Here is a 24,931-nt window from a genome sequence, read left to right as displayed (position 1 = left end):
GGTAAAGGCACGGCCTCCAACGAGACCCGCGGGCGCGGCCATGTTGGAGGCGGGGCTTCCGGTCGCTCGCAAGGGTGGTTTCCGCCCTGTAGTCCCGCCTCTCCAGCAACTCGTCACCTGCGCCGCTGCCCTCCACTGCGTTACCCGCCCCTCAACGGGCAAAGTGCTGCGGCCGCAGGCAAGCGTTGTGAGTCACCCCGGACTGGAGGGTGAGTGACCGCGAGGCCCGGGTAGCCGAGAGGAAGATCCTGGAGCCGGCGAACACCCTCTCGGGGCCCAGGACGTGCTTGTGGGCGGGGAGCGCTGGAGACCGGCCCGCCCCTCTTCTTGCGGGGGGGCTCCCGCCCCCTCCGCGCACCCTTCTCGGGACTAGTGTAATCAGTGACCTCCGACCCTTAGGCGAAGACTCACTTTGGTTCCCTGCCTGGACTGAGGGGCCCTTGAGCCAGGGGTGACGATCCCGCCCCGCTGACCGGCCCGAGCCCGTGTCCCCACCCCCATTGGTGACCCAGTGACCTGGTGACTCGATTCTCGGCCACCTGAGCGCCAAGACGGCTTTTGGCTTTTAAACCTGTCTCCCCCACGAGTACCTGGAGAAGAGTGCTGGGCCTGGGGCACTGCGGTCCCTGACGCCCACTGCACCCCGCTGCGCACTGGATTCCGCCGGGACTCTTCTGGGAGTCGTGGGCTTAGTATCCCGGTGCTTAGCACAGACTAGGATGGCAGAGGCTTATTTTGAGAGTGGCAGCACCTGGCCTGTTGGCGCTCAGTGAATGTTGGCTATCACCGTGTGCCAAACACTGGGGATACCCCAGGCAGGACACGGTCCTGGTCTCAGGGAACTGGGGGGAGAGACAGGAGACAGGCCTGCTAACCTGCAGTTACAACCTAGGGTGCTATGGGAGTCCAGCTGAAAACGGATAAATCGTGGGTGTTGGCTTACAAATATGGCATGTGCCTAGTATGTACAGGAATGCAATAAGTCTTTGAAGATCAGGTTTGCAGGTGGCTCAGCCTCCTCACACTGTAGGTTCTGTTCCAGCAGGCAGTTAATGAGTTGCTCCGTCAAGCGCTGGAGAAAGGCCAGCTGGCTCTCCCCACCGCCATCCCCACTGAGAATCTGGAGTTAGAGGTCAGAATCAGAGAGAAGCTCTAGGGGAAGAAAGCATTGGCCCAGGGTTCTCAGTCTGGAATCAACTCCTTGTCTTTGGATGCATCCATGTGTACTCTGTGCACCTGTGTGTGTGTTTCAGGGGAGGGGAGCAGTGAATTTAATCTTATTCTCAAAAGAGTCTAAGACCCCAAATGGTTAGGTACAAGGGCTTAGTGGTGACAGTCTGAAAGAAATGAACCTGACCTGGTCGTCTCTCTGTCATGCCATGTTACCACACACCGATTTCACTACTGTGTTTGCCCATTGCTGTGCACATTTTATTTGTTTTTAAGTGTTTATTTTCTTTACCAGACTACCAGATGGCACTATGCCCTCTGTTGGCCTGGCTGTGGCTGCCCTGGCAGCTGTGATTTTTTTTTTTTTTTTTTTTTTGAGACGGAGTTTCGCTCTTGTCGCCCAGGCTGGAGTGCAGTGGCGCAGTCTCAGCTCACTGTAACCTCTGCCTCCCAGGTTCAAGCGATTCTCCTGCCTCAGCCTCCTGAGTAGCTGGGATTACAGGCACCCACCATTACGCCTGGCTAATTTTTATATTTTTAGTAGAGCCCGGGTTTTACCATGTTGACCAGGCTGGTGTCGAACTCTTGGCCTCAGGTGATCCCCCGCCTTGGCCTGCCAAAGTACTGGGCTTACAGGTGTGTTTTTTGTTTTTTAAGAGAATGAGTCTCATTATGTTGCCCAGGCTGGCCTTGAACTCCTAGGCTCAGGTAATCCTTCTGCCTCAGCCTCCCCAGTAGCCGGATCACTGTGGTGATTTTAATTGCATTCAGTGCTGTGTAAGAAGACCTGCTTGCAAGGCAAGCACAGATGGGGCAGCTTTTGTTCTGAGTTGGACATAAATTCGTGCCCTTAACTGAACTGGGGTCTGGCTATTTTTGAAACACGACCAGTGTCCAGTTCTAACCCATGACATGGTCTTTTTGGAGTAGCATGAACTTAGGAGAAATTTGGCTGCATAGTCAAGCCCTCACCCCTTCCATCCTGCACACAAACCGTTTCAAGTAACAGATGTTCCAGGCAAAGCCAGCCAGCACGAGCAGTTCCTTCTCGGGAGGGTGATCTGGCATCCCTGAATGCCTGTTGGCCTCACCTCCACCAACCCATGCAGTCTCTGCCCCTTCTTCCCCCTCCTTCCGTCTGCCTTCCCTTACTAGAACCTCAGCCCTCCCTCCTTGCCTGGAAGCCTCCTTACCCCGCCCCCTTGCGCTGGCTCTAGCTCAACCCTCTTCCTTTGTCACAGCTCCGCCCAGTTGAACACACCCGCTGGGGAAGGTGCCTCTGTTCCCTCCCCACTCACTCTGCCTGAGCTGGCAGAGATGGACCTTCGAAAAGCCAGGGTCCTCCCAGCTGGGCACTACTGCCCCTCGCTAGGAATACGGGCCTCGCAGGCCGGCAGCGTGAGGTTCTCTGTGCCACCTTCCATCAGGTAGCTGTCACCGAGGAGTATGTTGTAGTGCCGGGTGGGGGCTGCCTTGCATGCAAGGAGCCTGGCAGTAGCAGAGAGCAATGCTTTGAGTGAGGCGGCCCCAACAGCCATAGCTGAGGAGCATGGAACCACTGGGAGGGGGCAGTGTCACCTTTTTTGGCCTTCTTCCTGTGTGGAAATACAGCACCTCCTGCTTGAACCTGGCACTCAGGCACCTTGATGTGCCTGGGGTGTGGCTGCCCACCCCCTGATGCTCCCTGCTCCACCCCGTGCAGCAGGAACCCGGCAATGGTGAACGAAGCCAGAGGAAACGGCAGCCTGAACCCCTGCTTGGAGGGAAGTGCCAGCAGTGGCAGCGAGAGCTCCAAAGACAGTTCGAGATGTTCCACCCCGGGCCTGGACCCTGATCGGCATGAGAGACTCCTGGAGAAGATGAGGCGGCGAATGGAATCTGGTGACAAGTGGTTCTCCTTGGAATTCTTCCCTCCTCGAACTGCTGAGGGAGCTGTCAACCTCATCTCAAGGTAAATTGATGCAAGGTTAAGGTGGGGACAGAGGGGTGGTAATGCTGGGGAGCGAACTGTCAGCCCTGAGGCTGGGCTGTCCTTTAACTTGGCAGACAAAAGCAGCCGGAGGGGTCAGGAAGGAGAAGGCAGAGTGGGTCATCTGATCTGCAACTTCTCCATTGCCTATAAAAGTCCCTCCACAGTGTCAAGGGTATTTTAGACACACTCTTCAATGGGTTAAAAATGATTCTCAAACTAGATTCTTTGGTGGAACTTGGGGGGCTGGATCACGAGTGCAGTTTAGGAAGTCACAAAGCAGTGAGCATGTTTTCAGCAAGTTAGGAATTTGGATTATGTTTCTTGAAATCTAGAAATGCCAACCAAATTACGTTAGCACTTCATGACTTTCAATTCCTTTTTAAAAGTTTATGCCTTTTACTGTTGGCACTTTTCACGTGTCGCTCCTAAGATTTTGAAGTTTAAATGCACAAGCGTGTTTAAACACACTGCGATAGCCTGTACCACAAACATCCAGGCTTTTGAGTCTTGTTTCGGAACTTGACCTTGGTCTGCACAACTGTGAGCTGCTGCACAGGGCTGGGTGGGGGCAGTGGCATGAAAGAAACGTGAGTCTGCCGGCCGTCTTTCTAACTGTTCCTACAGTGAGGCTGTGCTTGACGCAGTTAGGATTCCCCTAACTCTCAGCTATGATGTCTTAATTCACCCGAGATAATAAACAGGCGAGCACTGGGAAGAGTCTGAAGCGCTGCTCTCACACAAAATGGTGGCGCTGTTGTTGTGTCTTACCTCTGTAATAGGGATCATAAAGGCACCTCACATTTACTGAGTGTTCGGTTTGTACACCAGGCACTGTTCTAAGTGCTGTGGAACTAGCTGCTGTCATATTCTCCTACTGTTGTCATGGCTTTTGTTGTTGCTGCTGCTTTGTTTGTTTTTTTGAGATCCCTGTGGCCCAGGCTGGAGTACAGTGGTGTGATTTCGGTTCGTTGCAACCTCTGCCTCCCAATTCAAGTGATTCTCCTGCCTCAGCCTCCTAAGTAGTTGTGATTACAGGTGCCCGCCACCATGCCTAGCTATTTTTTGTATTTTTAGTAGAGTTGGGATTTCACCATGTTGGCCAGGCTGGTCTTGAACTCCTGACCTCAAGTGATCTGCCCCCCTTGGCCTCCCAAAGTGTAGTCCCAGTGGCTCACACCTATGCTGGGACTGCAGGCGTAAGCAACTGCGCCCAGCTTCCTAGTGTTACTATGAAGTGGGTGCTATTATCTGCTGCATCTTATAAATAAGGAAGCAGAACTCACAGAGATTAAGTAATTTACCCAAGATAACACATCTATAAGTAGCAAAGCCAGGATTCGAACACTGATTGGTCTGTCTCCAACCTTCATTTATGCTTCTCTAACTCCCGGGCCCCATGGGAAGGCAGTCAGGGGTGGTATATTCCCTGGAACCTCTCTTCAGAAACAAACCCCCTACAGGTTTGACCGGATGGCGGCAGGCGGCCCCCTCTTCATAGATGTGACCTGGCATCCAGCAGGTGACCCTGGCTCAGACAAGGAGACCTCCTCCATGATGATCGCCAGCACCGCCGTGAACTACTGTGGCCTGGAGACCATCCTGCACATGACCTGCTGCCATCAGCGCCTGGAGGAGATCACGGGCCATCTGCACAAAGCCAAGCAGCTGGGCCTGAAGAATATCTTGGCACTGCGGGGAGGTATGGAGCCAGCACTGCCCCACACGCTGGGTTCTGGCTTTCCCAAAAGCCACTTGGGTCCCTGAAATGTCCTTTACTTCTCCCTGGGCCCCCACTGAGGATGCACAGGATCCCATCCCCACCAGTAGTGTCAGTAGGCATCGTGGGTAGTGAGTCACCCTGGGCACCATACAGCAGCAGCCACCTCTTCCACCTCTTGACCCCGAAGTAGGAGTTCTGTCGCCAATGCAGTCACTGCCTGATAACCGTCTGCCCTGCCGACGCAGCTTCATCGATTGCTGGCTGCACCCAGCACTTGGCCCAATTGCAGAGTGCCATTCTGGCTTTTGTCCAGGAGTGAGAATAGCTGGTTATCCCTCTGGTGCCTGCTGTCATCAGGCCACCCAAGAGTGGGAAGAGGGAGCCTGAAGAGGGGGAGTCTGTGGTCTTGGGCTCCCTACCACAAGACCTCTTCACTTGAGATGAGTAGAAAAATCTCCCAGGAGGCAGGAGCCCCAAGGCCATGGGATGGGAGAGGGTGGCGAGCTTGCCCAGGTGGAAGTAGGGAAGGGCTCTCAATCCTCCAGGCGCAGCGAGGAGCAGCGGTGGTCTCCTGTTCTCCACCTGCACAGGTCAGCGCGCAGGGAGTATTGTACTGGTGGGCCACTCTCTTCCCTCCTGCTGTCTACCAAGTACTAGAAAGAGAAGAGACCAACTTAAATAATAGGAAGTTTCTGCCTTCCGGGGACTCGCAGTCCTGGGTGCCAGGGCTAGGTAGAAGGAACAGAAAGGCTTTCTGGAGGTTGGTTGAGACCCAGTGACCATGACCTCCACCAACCCTATAGACCCCACAGGTGACCAGTGGGAAGAGGAGGAGGGAGGCTTCAACCACGCGGTGGACCTGGTGAAGCACATCCGAAGCGAGTTTGGTGACTACTTTGACATCTGTGTGGCAGGTGAGTGGCTGGATCATCCTGGTACGGGGATGGAATGAGGGGGGCTGAGATGCCCAGAGAGCCTGTCAGTGTTCAGTTCAGGACACAGTGATCAGGTACACCTGTGGGGCCATGCCTGATGAGGGACATGCAGAGGTGAATTGCACCATGTCCTTGCTCTTGTATCACCCACTCCCCTCCTGGGCCTGCTGCCACCGACTGCTTGTTTTTTGTTCCTCTGCCTGGCTGTGCCCATAGCCTGCTTCTCAGCCCTGTTCTTTTCTTTAAAACAAAAGAGGGGGCCAGGTGCAGTGGCTCATTCCTGTAATCCCAGCACTATAGGAGGCTAAGGCAGGCAGATCACCTGAGGTCAGGAGTTTGAGACCGGCCTGGCCAACATGGCAAAACCCTGTCTCTACTAAAAATACAAAAGTTAGCTGGGCCTGGTGGTGCACACTTATAGTCCCAGCTACTCGGGACGCTGAGGCAGGAGAATCTCTTGGACCCAGGAGGCGGAGGTTGCCGTGTATGGAGATCATGCCACTGAACTCCAGCCTCAGTGACAGAGCAAGACTCCATCTCAAAAAAAAAAAGAAAAGAAATCCACAAAAGAGGGATATTTACCAACAGCACTCCAGAGGGCAAGGAACCCAAGGTCAGGAAATGGCCTCACCCCTCACAAGGCACTGGAAGAGGTCAGAAAGCAAGGCCCCCCTCATTCCCTTGGGGGCCACAGGATCCCCCATCTCCACTTCCCACTGCATATCTGTGTTTCGTCTGGGAGACCTGATACCCATGCTTTTCCGCACACCTGGCCTGTCCCTGAGTGTACAATGTCCGTTCCAGCCAGTCCCCCAGGCTAATGAATGGGCATCCAAATTCCCAAGAGAGAGAATCCATGGGCTCCACTCTGGTTCCATTGGCCACTGCCACAAGGCCAGGTTCATCGACAGAAATGGGTGGGTTGGACTTCCCTCCCATCCTTGAAGCTGAAGGCTGGGACTGAGCCCTCAGCGTCTCAGATGGGGCTCAAGTATGGCAAGGCAGGCAGGGTGCGCCAGGGACAGGAAGTCCCGGGATTGGCACATCTTCTGGAATGACAGTGTTTCGCTAATATTTTGGGAGAAATCCTACCATTTTTATGTTAAACATGGCTACATTATGGAGTAGCGTCTCAAGTGATGTGAATTAAAAGAAAAAAAAACACTTTGCGTCAAGAAAATTAACTTCTTGTGGGTGAGTGACTTTGGCCTTGTCCCTAACCCCCCAGGGACATGTCCATTCTTGTGTCAACAGGGCTATTTATGTGCTAAGTGTGGGAAGCACTGATACAGAGTCAGAACAGGCACGTCTTACTGTTCAGTTGTCATCAGTTGTATCAGCTGTAATATAGTCAGTTAGCAGGGAACGTGCACCAGTAATGGGTGTTAGCTGATCCTGATTGGAAACTAGCGAAGCTGTGAGCTTACAGTTGCTGATTGCTTTCGTGCTTTGCTTATCAAGTGGGTAATGAAGATCAGTGGATTAGAAAACACCAGCCTGGTGTAACTCATGCCTGTGATCCCAGGGCTTTGAGAGACTGAGGCAGGGGGATTGCTTGAGGCCAGGAGATCAAGACCAGCCTGGGCAACAGAGTGAGACCCCGTCTTTACAAAAAAATTAAAAAAAAAAAAATTTAAAAAGAAAGCACCCAGCTGTTCATGATAGAAAAATATAATAAATAGCAAACTCTGTATGTAATCAAATGCTAGATTTGTTCAGTGATAGTTTGGTAGTACAGCTATAGTTTCAGCTGTTAAAAAGCCTTGTTGTTTCTGAAACTCCTACTGCAAAAGCAGCTTTGTTATTGAAAGCGTGAAGCCCAAGTGCTTTATCACCCACTCCCTTACCCCTTGAAACAATAATTTTTATATTCATTTTTGTTGCCTCTGGGTTTCGGAGTTTTGATGACTCTTTTTTTTCGGAACTGCCTTCTCAGAGCAAAGCAGCTTGGCTTCCCGCCTGGCTCAGGGTTCTGTCCTGGGCTTGGGCTGATGAAACCAACCCTCTCCATGTAGTTTCAGGAAGGCCTATGGTCTTCTTCCTTGCCCCTGACCAAGCAAGGGTACCAGTAAGTTTAGTCATTTAGGGAAGCTGTCAGAGTTCACAGAGTCAGTAAGGAGCCTACAGGACACCTGGTCCCGCCTCCCAGGCAATTCCGGAATCCTGTCTTCAGCCTCCCTAGCACATGGGGAGCCACTGCCCCTGTGTTTTCAGGCTCCAGGAGCTCATTGTTTTGTGGGTGGCTTGTACTCTAGGCAACTTTCTGAACCGGATGCTGGTTCTGCCATCAGAAGCAACACAGAATATGACTAATAAAGAACTGGACTGGGGGCTGGGTGCAGTGGCTCATATCTGTAATCTCAGCACTTTGGGAGGCCCAGATGGGAGGATTGCTGGCGCCCAGAAGTTCCAGAAAAGCCTGGGCCGGATGGCAAGACCCCATCTTTTAAAACATAAATAATTAATTTAAAAAAATTTAATTAGTTGGATGTGATAGCATGTATCTATAGTCCCAGCTACTCAGGAGGCTGAAATGGGAGGATCGCTTGTGCCCAGGAGTTAAGGCTGCAGTGAGCCATGATCGTACCACTGCACTCCAGCCTGGGCGGCAGAGCAAAGGCTCTGTCTCTGAAAAAACAAACAAAAAAACTCACCTATGGTGGATCTTTTCTTTCTCCCCAGGACAGATCTTTGGACATTTGAAAGGAGTTTCTGCATTCTCTTCATTCTTTTCTTTTCTTTTTTTTTTTTTTTTTTTTGAAATGGAGTTTCACTCTCCTTACCCAGGCTAGAGTGCAATGGTACGATCATGGCCTACTGCAACCTCCACCTCCCAGGTTCAAGCAATTCTCCTGCCTCAGCCTCCTGAGTAGCTGAGATTACAGGTGCCTGCCACTATGCCTGGCTAATTTTTGTACTTTTATTAGAGACCAGGTTTCACCATGTTGACCAGGCTGGTCTTGAACTCCTGACCTCAGGTCATTTTCCCACCTTGGCCCCCTAAAGTGCTGAGATTACAGGTGTGAGCCACCGTACCCGGCCATCTACTCTTTTATTTGAACAAAACATCACTTTCTTCAGTTCTTCCTTATATGACTTGGTTTCTAGTTTTTCACTATGTTGGACTCCTGAGTAATTTTAATATTATATTAAAACCAATGTTTTAATCCAGTGCCTAGAGAAGTCAAGCTTAGCAGATGCTGTCCACCAGTGCTAACTGGAGCATTTTCTCTTTTCCATGGCCACCAAGTGCAGGCCTGAATTGCTTGGCTGCTCAAGGCAGGACAGTGGGAGTTTGGAGCCATCCCCCCGACTCTGGGAAGGGGGCTCTGAGCCACTGCCCGCAAGAGTCATCTCCAGGGTTGGAAGCATATCAGTCATGAGCCCAGCCACCCAGTGTTTTAGTTGAGGCCATGTGTTGGAAGGTGTAAGATCGGAGCACCCAAAGCAGAGGACTCTGCTCAGTCCCTCTGGCCTCTCCATCCCTTGCCTTGAACAGGTGGAGGCCAGCCTCACCCAACTGTCACCCCCTATTGGCAGGGTACCCCAAAGGCCACCCTGACGCAGAGAGCTTTGAGGCTGACGTGAAGCACTTGAAGGAGAAGGTGTCTGCCGGAGCCGATTTCATCATCACGCAGCTTTTCTTTGAGGCGGACACATTCTTCCGCTTTGTGAAGGCGTGCACCGACATAGGCATCACTTGCCCCATCCTCCCCGGGATCTTTCCCATCCAGGTGAGGGGCCCAGGAGGGCTCATCAGCGCCCTCCACCCCACTCCCACCGTGCCATATTTGCACAGGCTGGGGGCTCTGGGTGGAGTGCTGAGTTCGCTGAGTTCTTCCCGGATCTCCTGTCAGGTCCAGCACTTGCACAGCATTGCTTGGCTACCCCATTTTGGTTACTTCTAATTTTCCCCCCAAATCCCAGCAACAGTGTCATTTGAGAGGTTTGTTGTACTTTGGCTGACAAGCGTCACCAGAAGGGATTCTAACTCTCCTTGTTTTTGTTTGTTTGTTTTGAGACAGAGTCTCACTGTGTAGCTCAGGCTAGAGTGCAGTGGTGCAATCTCGGCTCACTGCAACCTCTGCCTTCTGGGTTCAAGCAATTTTCCTGCCTCAGCCTCCCAAGTAGCCGGGATTATAGGTGCCCGCCACTGTACCCGGCTAATTTTTGTATTTTTAGTAGAGACGGGGTTTCACCATGTTGGCCAGGTTAGTCTCGAACTCCTGACCTTGTGATCCACCCGCCTCGGCCTCCCAAAGTGCTGGGACTATGGGCATGAGCCACTGCACCCGGCCAGGGATTCTAATTCTTGTTACTAATCCTGATTAAATCGGTGTTTCCCGTATGTGGCTGTCATCAGAACCACTTGATAAGTTTTTTCAAAAAATGGATCTCCATTTCCCACCCCTGGAAATTCTGACTCAGGAAATCCGAGGGAGGTCCTGGGAATTTGTGTTTTACTTCTTGAGCTTGGCAGGTGATTCTGATGATCAGTGCAGCATGGGAACAACTGGGTTAGACAACAGCATGTTATCAACAGAGACATCTAGAGCTAAAAGGCTGGCTCAGCCCAAGGCTGGAATGCTTATGGCAGCTGCCGTACTCTGTGAAAAGTGGGAAGGCTGGGCTTAGTGGCACATGCCTGTAGTCCCAGCTACTTGAGAGGCTGAGGTGGGAGGATGGCTTGAGCCCAGGCATTTGAAAGCAGTGAGAAATGTCTCTAAAAAGAGAGAAAGGAGGAGAAAACAGTAGGCCAATCCCAGGTGTGCTCTTGGAATATCATCAGATTTCCTGGGTCCCTCTGCCTGACACTGTGGTTGGCGTGGAGGATGGAAGGGGGAAGAAGTATTTAGGGTGGGAGATGGATTGACGGACAACCGCCACAGCCCCTCATGTCTTGGACAGGGCTACCACTCCCTTCGGCAGCTTGTGAAGCTGTCCAAGCTGGAGGTGCCACAGGAGATCAAGGACGTGATCGAGCCCATCAAAGACAACGATGCTGCCATCCGCAACTATGGCATCGAGCTGGCCGTGCGCCTGTGCCGGGAGCTTCTGGCCAGCGGCTTGGTGCCAGGCCTCCACTTCTATACCCTCAACCGTGAGGTGGCCACCACAGAGGTGCTGAAGCACCTGGGCCTGTGGACTGAGGACCCCAGGTGAGGGCGGTGGCCCAGCGATCCCCAGAGGGGAGTTCAAGAGCAGTCCCGGCTACAGTATTGGCTCCCCACGGTGGTACAGACAGGTGTCTGTGCCATGGCTAGCCGGACACACCGAGGGCGCCAGTCTCAGAGGGCGTGAGAGGGAAGAACCCAGCCTCCGTGGTCCTCCCCTGCTTCCAGCTCCCTCTAGCCAATCACTTGTCTCGATTCTCTGTCTCCATCCTCACCCAGGCGTCCCCTGCCCTGGGCTCTCAGCGCCCACCCCAAGCGCCGAGAGGAAGATGTACGTCCCATCTTCTGGGCCTCCAGACCAAAGAGTTACATCTACCGCACCCAGGAATGGGATGAGTTCCCCAACGGCCGCTGGTGAGGGCCTGCAGACCTTCCTTGTAAATATATCTTTGTTCTTGGGAAGAGGAGGGCAGAAGGAGTTTGCATGCTTCTGGTTGACTTGGGAGGAGTCGGGGTAGGATTTACAGGAATGGCCTCCTGGGCATGTGGTGGCACTGCCTTCTGTCAGGAGCCCAGGTCAGGCGTGTGCCCTGACCTCTGGGCAACCCTCTGCCAGGGGCAATTCCTCCTCCCCTGCCTTTGGGGAGCTGAAGAACTACTACCTCTTCTACCTGAAGAGCAAGTCTCCCAGGGACGAGCTGCTGAAGATGTGGGGGGAGGAGCTGGCCAGTGAAGAAAGCGTCTTCGAAGTGTTTGTTCACTACCTCTCGGGAGAGCCAAACCGGAATGGCCACAAAGTGAGTGATGCTGGGGTGGGGTCCCTGGTTCATCCCCCACCCCTGGCCCAACCCCAGCTGCAGGCCAGGCTGCGGGGCTGTGACTCCCCCACCCTGTGTCCTCCTCTCCATGCTGTGGATGGCAATTCAGCAAAGGGAGCAGGGTGAGTTGGGGGTCCCCCACCTGGAAGGGCTTAGGTGGGCAAAGACAGTCTGGGTCTTTGTCGGGGGCCATGAGAAGGACTCAAGGTGCCAAACCTGATCATCACCTCGGCCCGCTCACCTTCTCTCCCAGGTGACTTGCCTGCCCTGGAACGATGAGCCGCTGGCGGCCGAGACCAGCCTGCTGAAGGAGGAGCTGCTGCGGGTGAACCGGCAGGGCGTCCTCACCATCAACTCGCAGCCCAACATCAACGGGAAGCCGTCCTCCGACCCCATCGTGGGCTGGGGCCCCAGCGGGGGCTATGTCTTCCAGAAGGTGTGGTAGGGAGACAGAGGGGTGCCCCCACTTGGCCAGCGCCCAGGGGTTTCCCAGAGCTTAGGGCAAAGCAGCCTGTCTCTCCTGGGCTCTTAATTTTGAATGAGCATGGATCAGACGGGAGCTGATGCTTTAAGTCAGATAGACCTGGCTGGGCATGGAGCCTGGCCAGCACTTTGGAAGCCAAGGTGGGTGGATCGCTTGAGCCTAGGAGTTCGAGACCAGCCTGGGCAACATGGTGAAACAAAAAATACCCTCAACAAAATATATCTCTACAAAAAATACCAGGCATGGCGGTACACGCCTGTAGTCCCAGGTACTTGGGCTGAAGTGAGAGGATCGCTTGAGTCTGGGAGGTGGAGGCTGCAATAAGCAAGATTTCCACCACTACACTCCAGCCTGGCCCACAGAGTGAGACCTTGCCTCAAAAAAAAAAAAAAAAAGTCAGACCTGTGGAGAACATGAGCTACATCTGTAAAATGGGATGTAGCTCATGTTCTGGGCATGAAACCTACCAAAGCATGTAAAGTGCCTGGCACATGGGAAGAGCAGGAAGCACTCCCCGAAAGGCAGCTGCTGCTACTGTCCTGAGCTGACACCATTCTCCCAGGGCTGCTGGAGTTAAAAAATTATGTTCTGAACCAAGGCCCATGGGCTCTGGAGTCAGAAAGCCCTGAGTTGAAGGACCAGCTCTGCTGTTTCCTGTCAGAGTAGCCAATGTGCTCAGCTTCCCCCACTTTCCTCGTCTGGGATCGCTGTGCCCAGCCTCCGGTATTAGGAGCATTCTGGCAAATGAGTTTGAGTAAACCCAACTCAGTCCCTGATAGACACTGGTCCTAGAGAGGACCTCCACGTCCTTGTCACCTTGCAGTGATTGGGGAGGATGGAATGTGTCAGGCTTCTCTCCCATCACTCAACTTGTCACACCAGTTGCTGCTATTCAGAAATGGCTTCTCCGTGGAGCCTTCCCTGCCTGATTGGGAGAGGGGTGGCCGATAGCCCTGAGACCTGACCAGACTGAGAAACTCACCTCCCCACTCCCCTCACGCTTTGCCTATATACCTGTTAATAATGACGCCACAGTTCATTATTCTGCCCACGTGGCCACCACTAGTCCCAATACCTTAGGTGTCTGCGAAAGGGCGTCTGGTGGGGGGTGGGGTTGGTGACAGGCACCTGTTGCCCCCACAGGCCTACTTAGAGTTCTTCACTTCCCGTGAGACAGCGGAAGCGCTTCTGCAGGTGCTGAAGAAGTACGAGCTCCGGGTTAATTATCACCTTGTCAATGTGAAGGTAGGTCAGGTCCCGGGGTTCCCACAGAGCACCAGGCCCTTCATTCAGCAAACACCCAGCACCTAGCCTGGGCTAGGCGTCATGCAAGACTGACACAGGCAGAACTGGGCCCTGCTCTTGAGCTCCCAGCCTAGTGATGGAGGCAGATCATTGTGTGAGCACCAGCCAGTGTAAGTGGGACAGTCAAGTTCAGGAGGGGATACTGTTGGATCCAGAGGAGGGACATCTCACCTGGGAGGCCAGGCCAAGCTTCTCGGAGGGGTCATGTGTGGGAATCGCTAAGGACAAAGAGGAGTTGGGCAACAGGAAAGAAGGGTATTCCTGGGACAGGGCAGAGGACAGGCAGGGGCAGTGAGCTCTGGGGTTTCTGGGAAACTGGGAACACGGCCAGGAAGAGGCTGGAGTGTTATGCAGGGGCCGGGCCTGCAGAGGTCATGGTGTCCTGCTTGGAATTTTGAGTTTTCCCTAAATGCAAGGGAGCTTTCTCTACCAGTGGGGTGGCTTGGTTCCTGCTTTATTTTAGGCAAATCACAGTGGACAGTCAGACAGGTGATAGGGACTGGGGAAGGCTAGAGCCAGGAAGGCTGGAGAAGAGGCCACTGTAGTGACCCAAGCCAAACAGTCCTAGCAGCAGGCTAGACAAAAGGGAATGGATCAGACAGTGAGCAGGGGGTGCTCAGGGAGGAGAGGGGATGCAGCCAGGATAGCCCCTAGGTCCGGGCTTGCATGGGGAGAGATGCCATTCACAGATGCAGGCAGAGGAGGCTGGGAGTGGAGGCACAGGGAGAGTGGAGGCCAAGAGTGGAGGTGCAGGGAGAGTGGAGGCTGGGAGTAGAGGTGCAGGGAGAGTGGAGACTGGGAGTAGAGGTACAAGAGAGTGGAGGCTGGGAGTGGAGGCACAGGGAGAATAGAGGCCGGCAGTGGAGGCACAGACCGCCCCAGTGACTCAAGTCTGTCCAGGCAGTGGGACTCCAGTTGTCCTTGGCCCAGGTCTTACCCCCACCCCACATGCCCTCAGGGTGAAAACATCACCAACGCCCCTGGGCTACAGCCGAACGCCGTCACTTGGGGCATCTTCCCTGGGCGAGAGATCATCCAGCCCACCGTAGTGGATCCCGTCAGTTTCATGTTCTGGAAGGTAAAGGAGCCGGGAACAAGCTTGCCCTCCCCACCTGGGAAACCTGGGGCAGGGATTGGGGCCAAGTCCCAAGGTGTGCTGAAGGCCCCACCTGGGGCTAGTGGACCCAGCCTGCAGGCACACGCAGCTCTGACTCACTCACCCGTGTTACTGCTGACCCATGGTGTTTATTTCTGGGCAGGGGTGGGAAGTGATACTGGCAGTGGGCCTTGCTCTATTCCGGGAAATGTCCTGTTGAGTCCTTGGAGAGCCCAGCGTGGAGGCTATGCAGAGGCAGCCCTGTTAATCTCACCTGTGTGTGTGTGTGTGTGTGTGTGTGCGCGCGCGTGCGTGTGCCTGCATGTGCACGTGGGGTGTGTGTGTGTGTGTGTGTGTGTGCACGCCTGCGTGTGCACGTGGGGTGTGTGTGTGTGGTACGTGTGTGCAGGACGAGGCCTTCGCCCTATGGATCGAGCAGTGGGGCAAGCTGTATGAGGAGGAGTCCCCGTCCCGCGCAATCATCCAGTACATCCACGACAACTACTTCCTGGTCAACCTGGTGGACAATGACTTCCCACTGGACAACTGCCTGTGGCAGGTGGTGGAAGACACACTGGAGCTTCTCAACAGGCCCACCCAGCATGAGAGGGAGGCAGAGGCTCCGTGACCCTGCGTCCTGATGCCCTGCACTGGAGCCACTCCTGTCCCACCTGCCTCCTTTACAGGGCTGCTTCTCTTGGGAACCCACTCCCCTGCATGTCTCCCCCACACCTGACCTCCACTCCCCCGCCTGACGACGGCAGCTGGACTGGAGTGAGGCTCCCAGGCTCTGGCTGGACCGGAGTCGGCCTCACATAGGAACCTGGTACTCCCTGCTCTAGTTGGGAGTCTGTGTACTTTTGGTGGGAGCACTTCCTTCCTGCAGAGGACCACAGTGGGTGGCACCCCCTGAGAAAGGGAGGAGAGTGGTTGTTGCCAGCCAAGCCCTCGAACCAAGGCAGCCTCCAGAGCCAGCCTGGGACTCCCAGTGAACTTACACTTGGGGCCATGCAGTGCAGGCAAAACATACACGGGCACCAGGTGTTGGTAGCATCTTAGAGAAGATGTGGCAAAGTGCTGCACGCTTCGACCTCCTAGAGGTGGGCAGCTGGGCCCCACCTACTTGTGACTGGAGGGGCACACCACTGCCCTGCCTGCCTGCTTAGCCGTCTCTGGCACCAGCCCCGTGGATGGGCGTTGGGCTGACACCTAACGATGCAGGCATTTCTTGCTGCATTCTAAGAGCTCAGCTGGGTTCCTCCCTTCCTACCATGCTGCTTTTTGGCACAGTTGTCTATTCTGAGCCTTAAGAGAAAAAGTGCCCCATAAGGGTTGAAGGCAGTCTGAACCCTTGTGCTCAGTGGGGGTTGTGGCCTTCCCTTTCTCCCTGGCTGTGGAGGCCTCATGCTGCCCCATTTGCTATCAAAGGCCAGGATGTGCCTCTCCAGCACAGGGGCCCCGGATCTGCCTGGGGCTATGTAGCAGCCCGGCTTCCTGGCTGATTTTTCAGGTAGGCCCTCTTCCTGCCAGCTGCCCTTGCTGTCCCCTCATCCTGTCCCAGAGGCTATCTGCCTGGCACAGCTCCCCAGGAGTCCTGCAAGCCCCATGGCCCGCGGGCAGTGACTGCCAGGTGCAGATGGGCTGTTCTCTGTCTTGGATCCCAGCATGCCGGGTGGAGTGGGATGGCCCAGAGCAGCCTGATGGCAGAGGGTGTGGGCACAGTTGGGGGACTCCCTTCCTAGCCTCACTGCCTGGTGCAGAGGGGCAGCCGCTAGGAGAGAGAGAAAGCTGGGTTCAGTTCTGTTTTTTATTCTATGGGAACAAGTCACAGGGGCAGCTGGGCCCTGTGCTCTGCCCAAGCTCCCAACCCCACGGGAGGTGGCTTCCTGTCTGCTCTCGGGGCGTTAAGGCCTGGCTTGCTCCAGGGTCTTGGGCTACTGGCACGTCCTCTCCTTGGGCTCCTGGCTGCCAGGTGCTGGTGCCACTTCTCAAAGGCCTGGAACTGGGGAGGGGAGGAAGTGCTATTGTTGTGGGCGCCCTCCAGGATCTGCGCTGTTCCTGTTAGAGCTGTGAAGCTGTGCTCAGAGTGGAGCAAATGAGGGAGGGGCGCTCGGGACCCAGGCCCTCTGTGGGCCAGTGTGGGTGGCAGCTATGCCTCATGCCAAGCCTTCTTCCCAAACTGAGGGACCGGGTGGGGTGGGCCTGAGCTGGGGCCACAAGTCAAATCAGGGGCTCCAGCATCCAGCCTGTGTGTTCTGTAATGGAACTGACCCCTCCCCTGAAAGTGAAGGGGTCCTGGGGCTGACAAACAGGGAAACCCAGCTCTGCGGCGCGCGTCGGTGGCACAGGCTTTTGGGAGGGCTGGCTGGGTGGAATGGAGAGAACAAGTCAGTACCTGGGAAAGGACCCAGCCATCTTCTTGCCGCTGTAACCGCCAAGCCACTCCCAGTCGCAGGATCCGCTGCCGCCACGTCCACCGGGCCCATCTCAGGTGCCACTCCCTGAGCTGTGGGGACAGTTGGTGGAGAAGGCCTTTTGTGCCCATGCTCCCCTACAGTCCCTAGCCCTTCTGCCTTTCTCCTCCTGCACCTCTGTGGTCCCACAGTAAAAGGCTGTGACAAGGGGGTGTCATCTGAGGAGTATTCACAACACAGATTCAGGGGCCTGTCCCCCAGGGTTTCGGAGTCAGTAGGTCAAAGGGCCATACTTTAAGAGACTGTCTCTAGGGTTTTGGGCTCAGTATGAGGTGAAACAGGAGATGGTAAGTGTGGAGAGGGGCTGGGCCTGCTCACCAGGGTCCATGCCAGCTGCTCTGCCCCTTGGGCATCTACCCAGTGCTGCCATCCCTCTGCCAGGCACCTGACCTGCTGGGAACCCTGCAGCCCATGAAGTAGTGCCTCAAGGTACCAGTGCCGCAGATACTTCCTCCTTAAGGCCAAGAGCATCGTGACCCTTCAGGGCCAGAAGAAGGGCAGAGCCCTGAGCCTGGGCTGCTCCTCTAGGATCCTGCAGAAATGAGCACTGGCCAGAGAGGGCCCAGCTCCAGCCCTGGCTCAGGCAAGCCCCTTGGCCCCTGCCCCCAACCCTCGGACCTCCCAAACTGCACACACACAGCTCCTGTCACCCCAGCCTCCTTTTATGGGCCTCGTCTTGGGCTTTGAGGGAGTGGGGCTCAGGGCTGGGGTGCCATCTTGGTCCCTGGTCCACAGGGGCAGGTCTGGGACTGAGCTACATTGTCCAGGCCACTGCAGCCAGAGCTGGAAGGCAGGGCAGAGGAGACGCTGTCTGCACCCTGGAAAGGGGAGTTGAGTCAGAAGAGGTTACTGTGCGTCCAGGAAGGCAGCTGCCCTCAGTGCCAGCCTAGGAGTTGAGTACAGTGCAGAGGGTGGAGGAGGTGCTGAGCTCAGCCTCGTGCCCTGCCCTGTATTTCCCCAGGCCTCCAGCTGCTCTGGGCTGCTGCCCAAAGGGAAGTCATGGGGGCAGGGCAGGAATGTGAAGTGTTTTCTCAGAACAGCTGAAACATTCCCAAGAGGGAATGGATGAGGAAAACAGTCAATACACGTCAGACTGTGTCCCCAGGAGCTGATTTCCAGGCCCTTGAGAGCTGGTGACCAACCACTTTGTCTCTGTGCTTCAGACACCATCCATCGCACCGCTTCACCCCTGTGCTTCAGACACCGTCCATCCCACCGCTACACGACCCCTGCACTTCAGACACTGTCCATCCCACCGCTACACGACCCCTGCGCTTCAGACACTGTCCATCCCACCGCTTCACCCCTGTGCTTCAGACACTGCCCATCCCACCGCTTCACCCCTGTGCTTCAGACACCGCCCATCCCACCGCGTCACCCCTGCACTTGACACTGCCCATTCCACCATTTCACGTCTGTGCTTGAGACACCGTCCATCCCACCGCTTCACCCCTGCGCTTCAGACACTTTGTCCCTGGGGACAAGGTCTCCTTAGGGCCCAGGCCGTTCTCCTTGGCTTCCTCTGTCCACCCAGGCTGCACTGCAGTGATGGCCCAGGTGGCACTGGCTCTGTGGCCTGTGTCCAGCAGCTGCAGGTCTGAAGGAACAGCCAGAGAGGAACACCTGAACCCCATGGACTTGGACCTCCTGGGGCCCCACTGGGATTTATTTGCTGCTCTGGCTGGCAGGACACATCCTGCCTCTTCTTCCACCCATTCCCCCGTGTGGCTGAAGACATTAAACAGTGGGGTGGGACCATAATAGCTGCCCCGTGGTGCCTGGAGTACAGCCCTGGGAGGTGAGTGTTTCTCTCCTCACTTAAGACTGTTCAAAGCTGAGTTACTTATCTGAGGACTTACCCCTCAGAAGTGGTCTGACTCCAGAGACCCCAGCTAGTACTCTCTACAGAGAAGGGGCTCTCCAAGGGGCTGTTGGGGCATGTGTGCCTGTGGCAGAAAAGAGGGTCCTGGAATTAAGCACCCCAGGTGCCATTCCCAGCATTTAGTTTTCAGAAGCCTCAGTTTCTCCATCAGTATGAGAGATTCTTGTCTTTACTGACAAGAATGGAATGAAAGTATAAAAGTACTCAGAAAAGCATTTGCCCTGTAACATCTAGAAAGAAAATACCCGGAGAGCCCAGAATCTGCTGTTGCCTTTGCCGCATATGTGTGAATTCTGCAACTAGCCAAGGCTATTCCCTTTCAATTCCACTTAGAAACCAGCAAGCATGGTGGCTCATGGCGGTATGGGCCTGCCCAACACTTGGGAAGGCAGGATGGGCAGATTGCATGAGCCCGGGAGTTCAAGACCAGCCTTGGCAACATAGTGAGACCCCACTTCTACAAAAAAAATAAAATTAGTTGGGTGTGGTGGCACACCCCTGTAGTCTCAGCTACTCAGGAGGCTGAGGTGGGAGGATCCCTTGAGCCCTGGAGGTTGAGGCTGCAGTGAACTGTGATTGCATCACTGCACTCTGGCCTTGGAGACAGTGAGAGAGACTGTCTGAAAACAAAAAACAGCAACCAAAAAAAAAAAAAAAATCACTTTAGCTTTTTTTCTTGGAATCTTTTTCTAAAATGTATTCTTTGTGGCATTCTGAAATAAGATTCACGATGATCTTAGGGACACTACCTCGCCTGCCAGTATCTCTGGGCTGTGCCCTTCAAGGACATGTCCCCAGATTTCTGTGCAGGGTCATGTTTTGTGCTTGGCTTTTGTGGTGGCCTCTTCCCTCTTGCTAGGCCATCAACCTCTCGTAACCATTTGTTGGTGTCAGAACTTATTCCTTCTGGTCTGGAGAGGGACTGACAGATGCCTTTGGGTAGAGAGAATTAGGAAAGAAATTTTGATATTTTTCTACTTTATATTTTCTGATTTTTCTGTAATGAGCATATTTCACTTTTCTCCTGCCTCGGCCTCCTGAGTAGCTGGGACTACAGGCACGCGCCACCATGCCCAGCTAATTTTTTGTAGTTTTAGTAGAGACGGGGTTTCACCATGTTGACCAGGATGGTCTTGATCTCTTGACCTCGTGATCCACCCGCCTCGGCCTCCCAAAGTGCTGGGATTACAGGCTTGAGCCACCGCGCCCGGCCTGCATATTTCACTTTTTTAACAAGAAAAAAAAAAAAAAAAACAAAAAAAACCTTGGCTAGGTGCAGTGGCTCACACCTGTAATCCCAGCACTTTGGGAGGTCGAGGTGGGAGGATCACTTGAGGTCAGGAGTTTGAGATCAGCTTGGACAACATGGTGAAACCCCATCTACTAAAAATAAAAAAATTAGCCGGGCATGGTGGTGCGCACCTGTAGTCCCAGCTACTCAGGAGGCTGAGGCAGGAGAATTGCTTGAGCCCACGAGGCAGAGGTTGCAGTGAGCCAAGATGCAGTGAGCCACTGCTTCAGCCTGGTCAACTGAGCCAGACTCTGTCTCAAGAATAAACAAAAAACCTTGACAAAAACTTGCGACCATCCTTGTGTACCTATCCTGATCCTCGACTGCTCCTTGAGAAACGGGCATTTCCACGTCTGCCTAACTGGCTGTGACCCAACACGCTGGGCAGAACTGCAGTGGGCTGGTGCTCAGGAGGTGCTGGGTTCAGCTTTGCTACTGGATTCAGAGTTGCTTGTCAGAGGCTGACCAAGAACCGGGGAGAGGAGGTATGTAGGAGGCTGCTGGGGCCCTGGGGAGGCATCCAGACATGCCGTCACCACGGGCTCAATCAAGCCGATTCTAAGACCAGTAGTCCGAGGATCGTTTTTAGACCTCCTGTCCCGCCTGGGCTCCCCTCACCTTCTTCCAAGGGGCTGGAGCATCCAGCAGCAGCAGGCGCCCCCTGCTGGCCATCGGGGCCAGAGCGTGAGGTCAGCCTCGAGTCTGGGGCGGACCTTACCCGCCCCTGAGGCCTCAGCCCGCAATCCCAGCCGCACCCTGAGCTGCGCCGTCCTCAGGAAGTCCCCGAGCCCGGCCTGCCGGAGCTGGGTGAGGATGGCTCGCTGGAAACCAATGCGCGCTGCTAACTGCAAAGAGGCCTCTAGGACCCTGCGGGAGAGGGAGGAGTCTGCAGCCTGGGCCATCAGGGCCGGGTCTCTGGGAACCTCTGCAGGAAGCCCTCCCCGTGCCCTGCGGGAGGAGGCCCTCCAGGCCAAGCCCCGAGCCGGGGCCCACCCACCTTCCACTCCCTCTTCTGGAGGAAGAATCTGGGTAAACAGGATGGAGAACAGCCTGGAAGGAGGAAATCCCAAGCAATGACAAGCATCATCCTGTTTAGGGGCAGAGAGGGGACAGTCCTGCCAGTGCTGCTTTGCAGCCCCTTCCCTGGCAAGAGCGCATTTATGGCTGGCTGTGCTGATGACTGCAAGGCAGGATCATTAGAGACTGCCCCAAGGAGGGGACACACAGGAAGTAGTGGTGCCAGGATGTGACCCAGGACTAGATGGCCAGGACAGCCCCTGTCACCCCCAACCACCCTCTTGAGCCTCAGCCCTGCCACCCAGGCACAAATTACGCTCTATCCCTGCAAAAAACAGGCTGGAGGCCTGAGCTGGAAGCACAGAGTGGGGCTGCCCTTAGACCATGGGCACTCACCAGGCTCCCGGCTTCCAGGAAGCATGGGCTCGGCTGACCTGGCCCCGACAGGACTCGGGCACCCACAGAGTCCAGCACCAGGTCGCCTGGGCCCGAGCGCTCCTTCCTGCCTGCTGCTGGGCCTCATGGTGCATGCCCAGGCCACTGGCATTGCTGCGAAGGCTTGTGACGCCTGGCCCTTCTTCACCTGCCCGTATTCCTGGCCTTGCTGCAAGCAGTTTCTTCAATGGGCAAGGGAATCCTGTGCCCCATGTTGCTCCTGTGCCTTGTGCTGCTCCTGTGCCCCGGCTACAGCTGCCTGGGCTTCCCACCATTTGGCAAACGCGGCCCCCAGGGCTCTTCTGCTCAGGCCAATCTGGAAGGCTTGATGCTGGGCCCTGAGCACCCCCGTGTCTCTTATAGCTTCACACCAGGCCTGGAAGTAGCTGCAAAAACAGACACATGGGGCCGAGCACAGTGGCTAACACCTGTAATCACAGCACTCTGGGAGGCCAAGGCAAGTGGATCACCTGAGGTCAGGAGTTCGAGACCAGCCTGACCAGCATGGTGAAACCCCATCTCTACTAAAAATACAAAAATTAGCCAGGCGTGGTGGTGGGCACCTGTAATCCCAGCTACTTGGGAGGCTGGGCAGGAGAATTACTTGAACCCAGGAGACAGAGGTTGCAGTGAGCCAAGATCATGCCACTGCACTCCAGCCTGGGCGACCAGAGTGAAACTCCATCGCAAAAAACAAACAAGCAGACAAAAAAAACAGATGTATGGGAGGGCTTGTCTGGCTTTCAGAGTCAAGAGTCACATTTATTCAAATTTACGCCTGCAAATCTCCCGCAAAGCAGTCAATGGCCAGTAACAGGGCAAAGTACCGGCTTTCCATCTTAGAACCTCAGCCTCAGAGCACAGGGGCTGCCCTGCGAGGGCATGGGAGCCAGCAGCATGGGTTCAAGTCCCACACCAGCCATGCCCTGCCTCCCCTCACACGCCCAGGTGGTTGGTGAGGAGGAAGAACTCAATCTCCCATTCACTAAGAAGCCAAGAAAAAAACCATCTACACCTCAGGTGCAAAAGCACAGACGTCAGCCGTTCTGTAGGCAACAGTTCACTGCCCCTATGGGGATACTGGACATTCGCAAATTTGTACTGAACTGCGGGAGGAGCCATTCCGTGTCCCTCTGCTTGGTTTTACAGCATGCATTCAGGAACCGTGCACGTGTTCCACCAGAACATCTTTAGTTAAGTGAAGATTTCACTCTCTTCTCTTTGAGGTGGTGTACAGCTGAGTTCCCCTTGCTGTAACTCCTCACAACGGGGGTTATGCTTCCTGCCACCAGGGGACACACACTTGGCAGGGAGATGGGCATTCACTTGGGTTCCAGCCATCCCTGTCGAGCTCTGTGTCTGTGTCCCAGGCAGCCCCATGGCCCCTGCGGCCCTCTGCTCAATTCAGTGTCCCTAGGCTACCCACCTCCCAGGGCCTGGCATTGGCTGGACACCACAGTGTGCCAGGTCCCGTGTAAGGCCCCAGGGAGGAGTGGGATGCAGCTCGTGGCATATGGGACATTCCTCCATGTTCCTCCCAGTGCTGAGCACTGCTCACGTGCCCGCCCCATAGCCCCCAGGCCCAACCCAGGTCACAAGCTTGGGGACACTTACTTGGCCCACTGACACTGGAAAAGCCACCTCTTCCACAGCAGCCACACCCGGCGGAGGGCCAGTGTCCGGCAGGCATCCTGCAGGGAGCCCTGGGCCTGCTCCTGCAGCCCCTGGGCCTGGCCCACTGAACCCAGGCCACTGGCTTCGGGACCTGTGCCATAGAGAGCCTCGCATCCTGAGAAACGGTCAAGAGGCCAGTCAGCTGCCTCCCCACTGACCTCACTCTACCCACAGCCATTGATAGCTGCTACCTCGAGCCCTTTTTGGGACCTCTCCCCTCTTGTCCCCTTCCACCACCTCCAAGCCCTCCCCTCCAGGTCACCTCAAAGATCCCATCTTCCCTAGTTATGTTTTGTTTGTGTGTGTGTGTGTGTGTGTGTGTGTGTGAGAGAGAGAGAGAGAGAGAGACAGAGAGAGAGAGAGAGAGAGACAGACAGACAGAGTTTTGCTCTTGTCACCCAGGCTGGAGTGCAATGGTGTGATCTTGGCTCACTGCAACCTCCGCCTCCCGGTTTCAAGCAATTTTCCTGCCTCAGCCTCCCGAGTAGCTGGGATTACAGGTATGCACCACCATGCCCGACTAATTTTTGTATTTTTAGGAAAGACAGGTTTTCACCATGTTGGCCAGGCTGGTCTTGAACTCCTGACCTCAGGTGATCCTCCCTCCTCAGCTTCCCAAAGTGCTGGGATTAGGGGCATGAGCCACCACACCTGGCCCCCACCAGGTTTTGGGGTGGGAGTTAGGGCTGTGTGTCCCCCATCAGACCAGGAGCTTCCCAAGAGCAGAGCCCACAATCCCTTTGGGGCAGGATCTGGGGTAGCCAGCACTGGGAGCCTGCAGTGTGAGGTGCAGAACCAAGTCTCACCCAGAGCAGCCCGAGATGGGACATAGGAATGTGGCCCAGTCGGGGTCTGCCCACTCTGGGACCCCTCCCGCACCCTCCCAGGCCTATAGTCTGCCCTCCTAGAACGCCCCCAGTTCTACCACCTCCCACAAGAATCCACACATTCAACTGGGGCCCACTGAAGAAGGGGCTTAAGTGACACGGTTTGCTGGGGTGGAAGCCAACACTAGCTCACCTGCTTTCTGCCGGCAGAGGGACAGCTGGGTTACCTTTGCCCGATCTGAGGCCCGGAGCTGCTTCATCCGCACCCACTGTTCCAGGCACGTTCTCAGGGTCCCGGCCCGGCGGTCAGCCAGGTGGTCTCGGTACCGGGACCCTCTTTGCGCAAACCGCTGCCAGGCCCCAAAGCACCTGGGAGAGCAGAGGGAAAGTACCCGCGCCAATTGCAAGGACTGATGACTGCGGCTGCCGCTGCCTGCCATTGCCAGGCACGCTACCCAGGCCTTGGCAAGCCGCTCCATGTCTCCGAGCCTCCATGGTTTTGTTGTTGTTGTTGTTATTGTTTGTAGTCGGAGTTTTGCTCTTGTCGCCCGACAGCAATACATGGACTTTACGGCAAACTCTAACACAATATATACTTGCAAAATAATTGGAAATGTGAATATCTGTGAATACTGGCCAGATATTCGTGAGTGTTAAGGAATAGTTGTTCTCTGTGTGTGTGTGTGTGTGTGTGTGTGTGTGTCTGTGTGTGTGTGT

At 55.1% G+C, this 24,931-nt stretch overlaps 2 protein-coding genes across 6 annotated transcripts in view; one reads left to right on the top strand and one right to left on the bottom strand.

The window, feature by feature from the left end:
* MTHFR (methylenetetrahydrofolate reductase) lies at positions 1-17,241 on the top strand. Of its 5 annotated transcripts, none has more exons than XM_032300420.1 (12): positions 1-209; positions 2,873-3,121; positions 4,603-4,841; positions 5,666-5,776; positions 9,338-9,531; positions 10,706-10,956; positions 11,191-11,325; positions 11,528-11,708; positions 11,983-12,165; positions 13,357-13,458; positions 14,477-14,596; positions 15,024-17,241. In XM_032300420.1, exons 2-12 carry the CDS (start codon positions 2,886-2,888, stop codon positions 15,240-15,242), a joined length of 1,971 nt encoding a protein of 656 aa, XP_032156311.1. In that variant the 5' UTR covers positions 1-209; positions 2,873-2,885; the 3' UTR covers positions 15,243-17,241. The 5 variants fall into 5 exon arrangements, with proteins under 5 accessions (XP_032156311.1, XP_032156312.1, XP_032156310.1 ...); XM_032300421.1 differs by having other exon boundaries at positions 46-209; positions 2,876-3,121; XM_032300419.1 differs by lacking the exon at positions 1-209 and adding an exon at positions 1,734-2,597 and having other exon boundaries at positions 2,876-3,121.
* Positions 16,409-24,931, bottom strand: part of CUNH1orf167 (chromosome unknown C1orf167 homolog) — an 18,949-nt gene continuing 10,426 nt past the window's right edge. The window contains 13 exon segments of the mRNA XM_032301204.1: positions 16,409-16,611; positions 17,027-17,120; positions 17,407-17,604; positions 17,607-17,635; positions 17,739-17,817; positions 17,820-17,906; positions 18,556-18,685; positions 20,975-21,128; positions 21,675-21,813; positions 21,816-22,134; positions 22,656-22,698; positions 23,328-23,502; positions 24,408-24,583. Of these exon segments, the coding sequence (XP_032157095.1) occupies positions 16,440-16,611; positions 17,027-17,120; positions 17,407-17,604; positions 17,607-17,635; positions 17,739-17,817; positions 17,820-17,906; positions 18,556-18,685; positions 20,975-21,128; positions 21,675-21,813; positions 21,816-22,134; positions 22,656-22,698; positions 23,328-23,502; positions 24,408-24,583 (1,795 nt within the window). The 3' untranslated portion in view covers positions 16,409-16,439.

This window comes from Sapajus apella, unplaced genomic scaffold, assembly GCF_009761245.1.
Source record: "Sapajus apella isolate SASKATOON/1434 unplaced genomic scaffold, GSC_monkey_1.0 scaffold43, whole genome shotgun sequence".
Classification (NCBI taxonomy): domain Eukaryota; kingdom Metazoa; phylum Chordata; class Mammalia; order Primates; family Cebidae; genus Sapajus; species Sapajus apella.
Note: the sequence above shows the minus strand (reverse complement) of the source record. Positions and strands in the feature narration are given on the sequence as shown.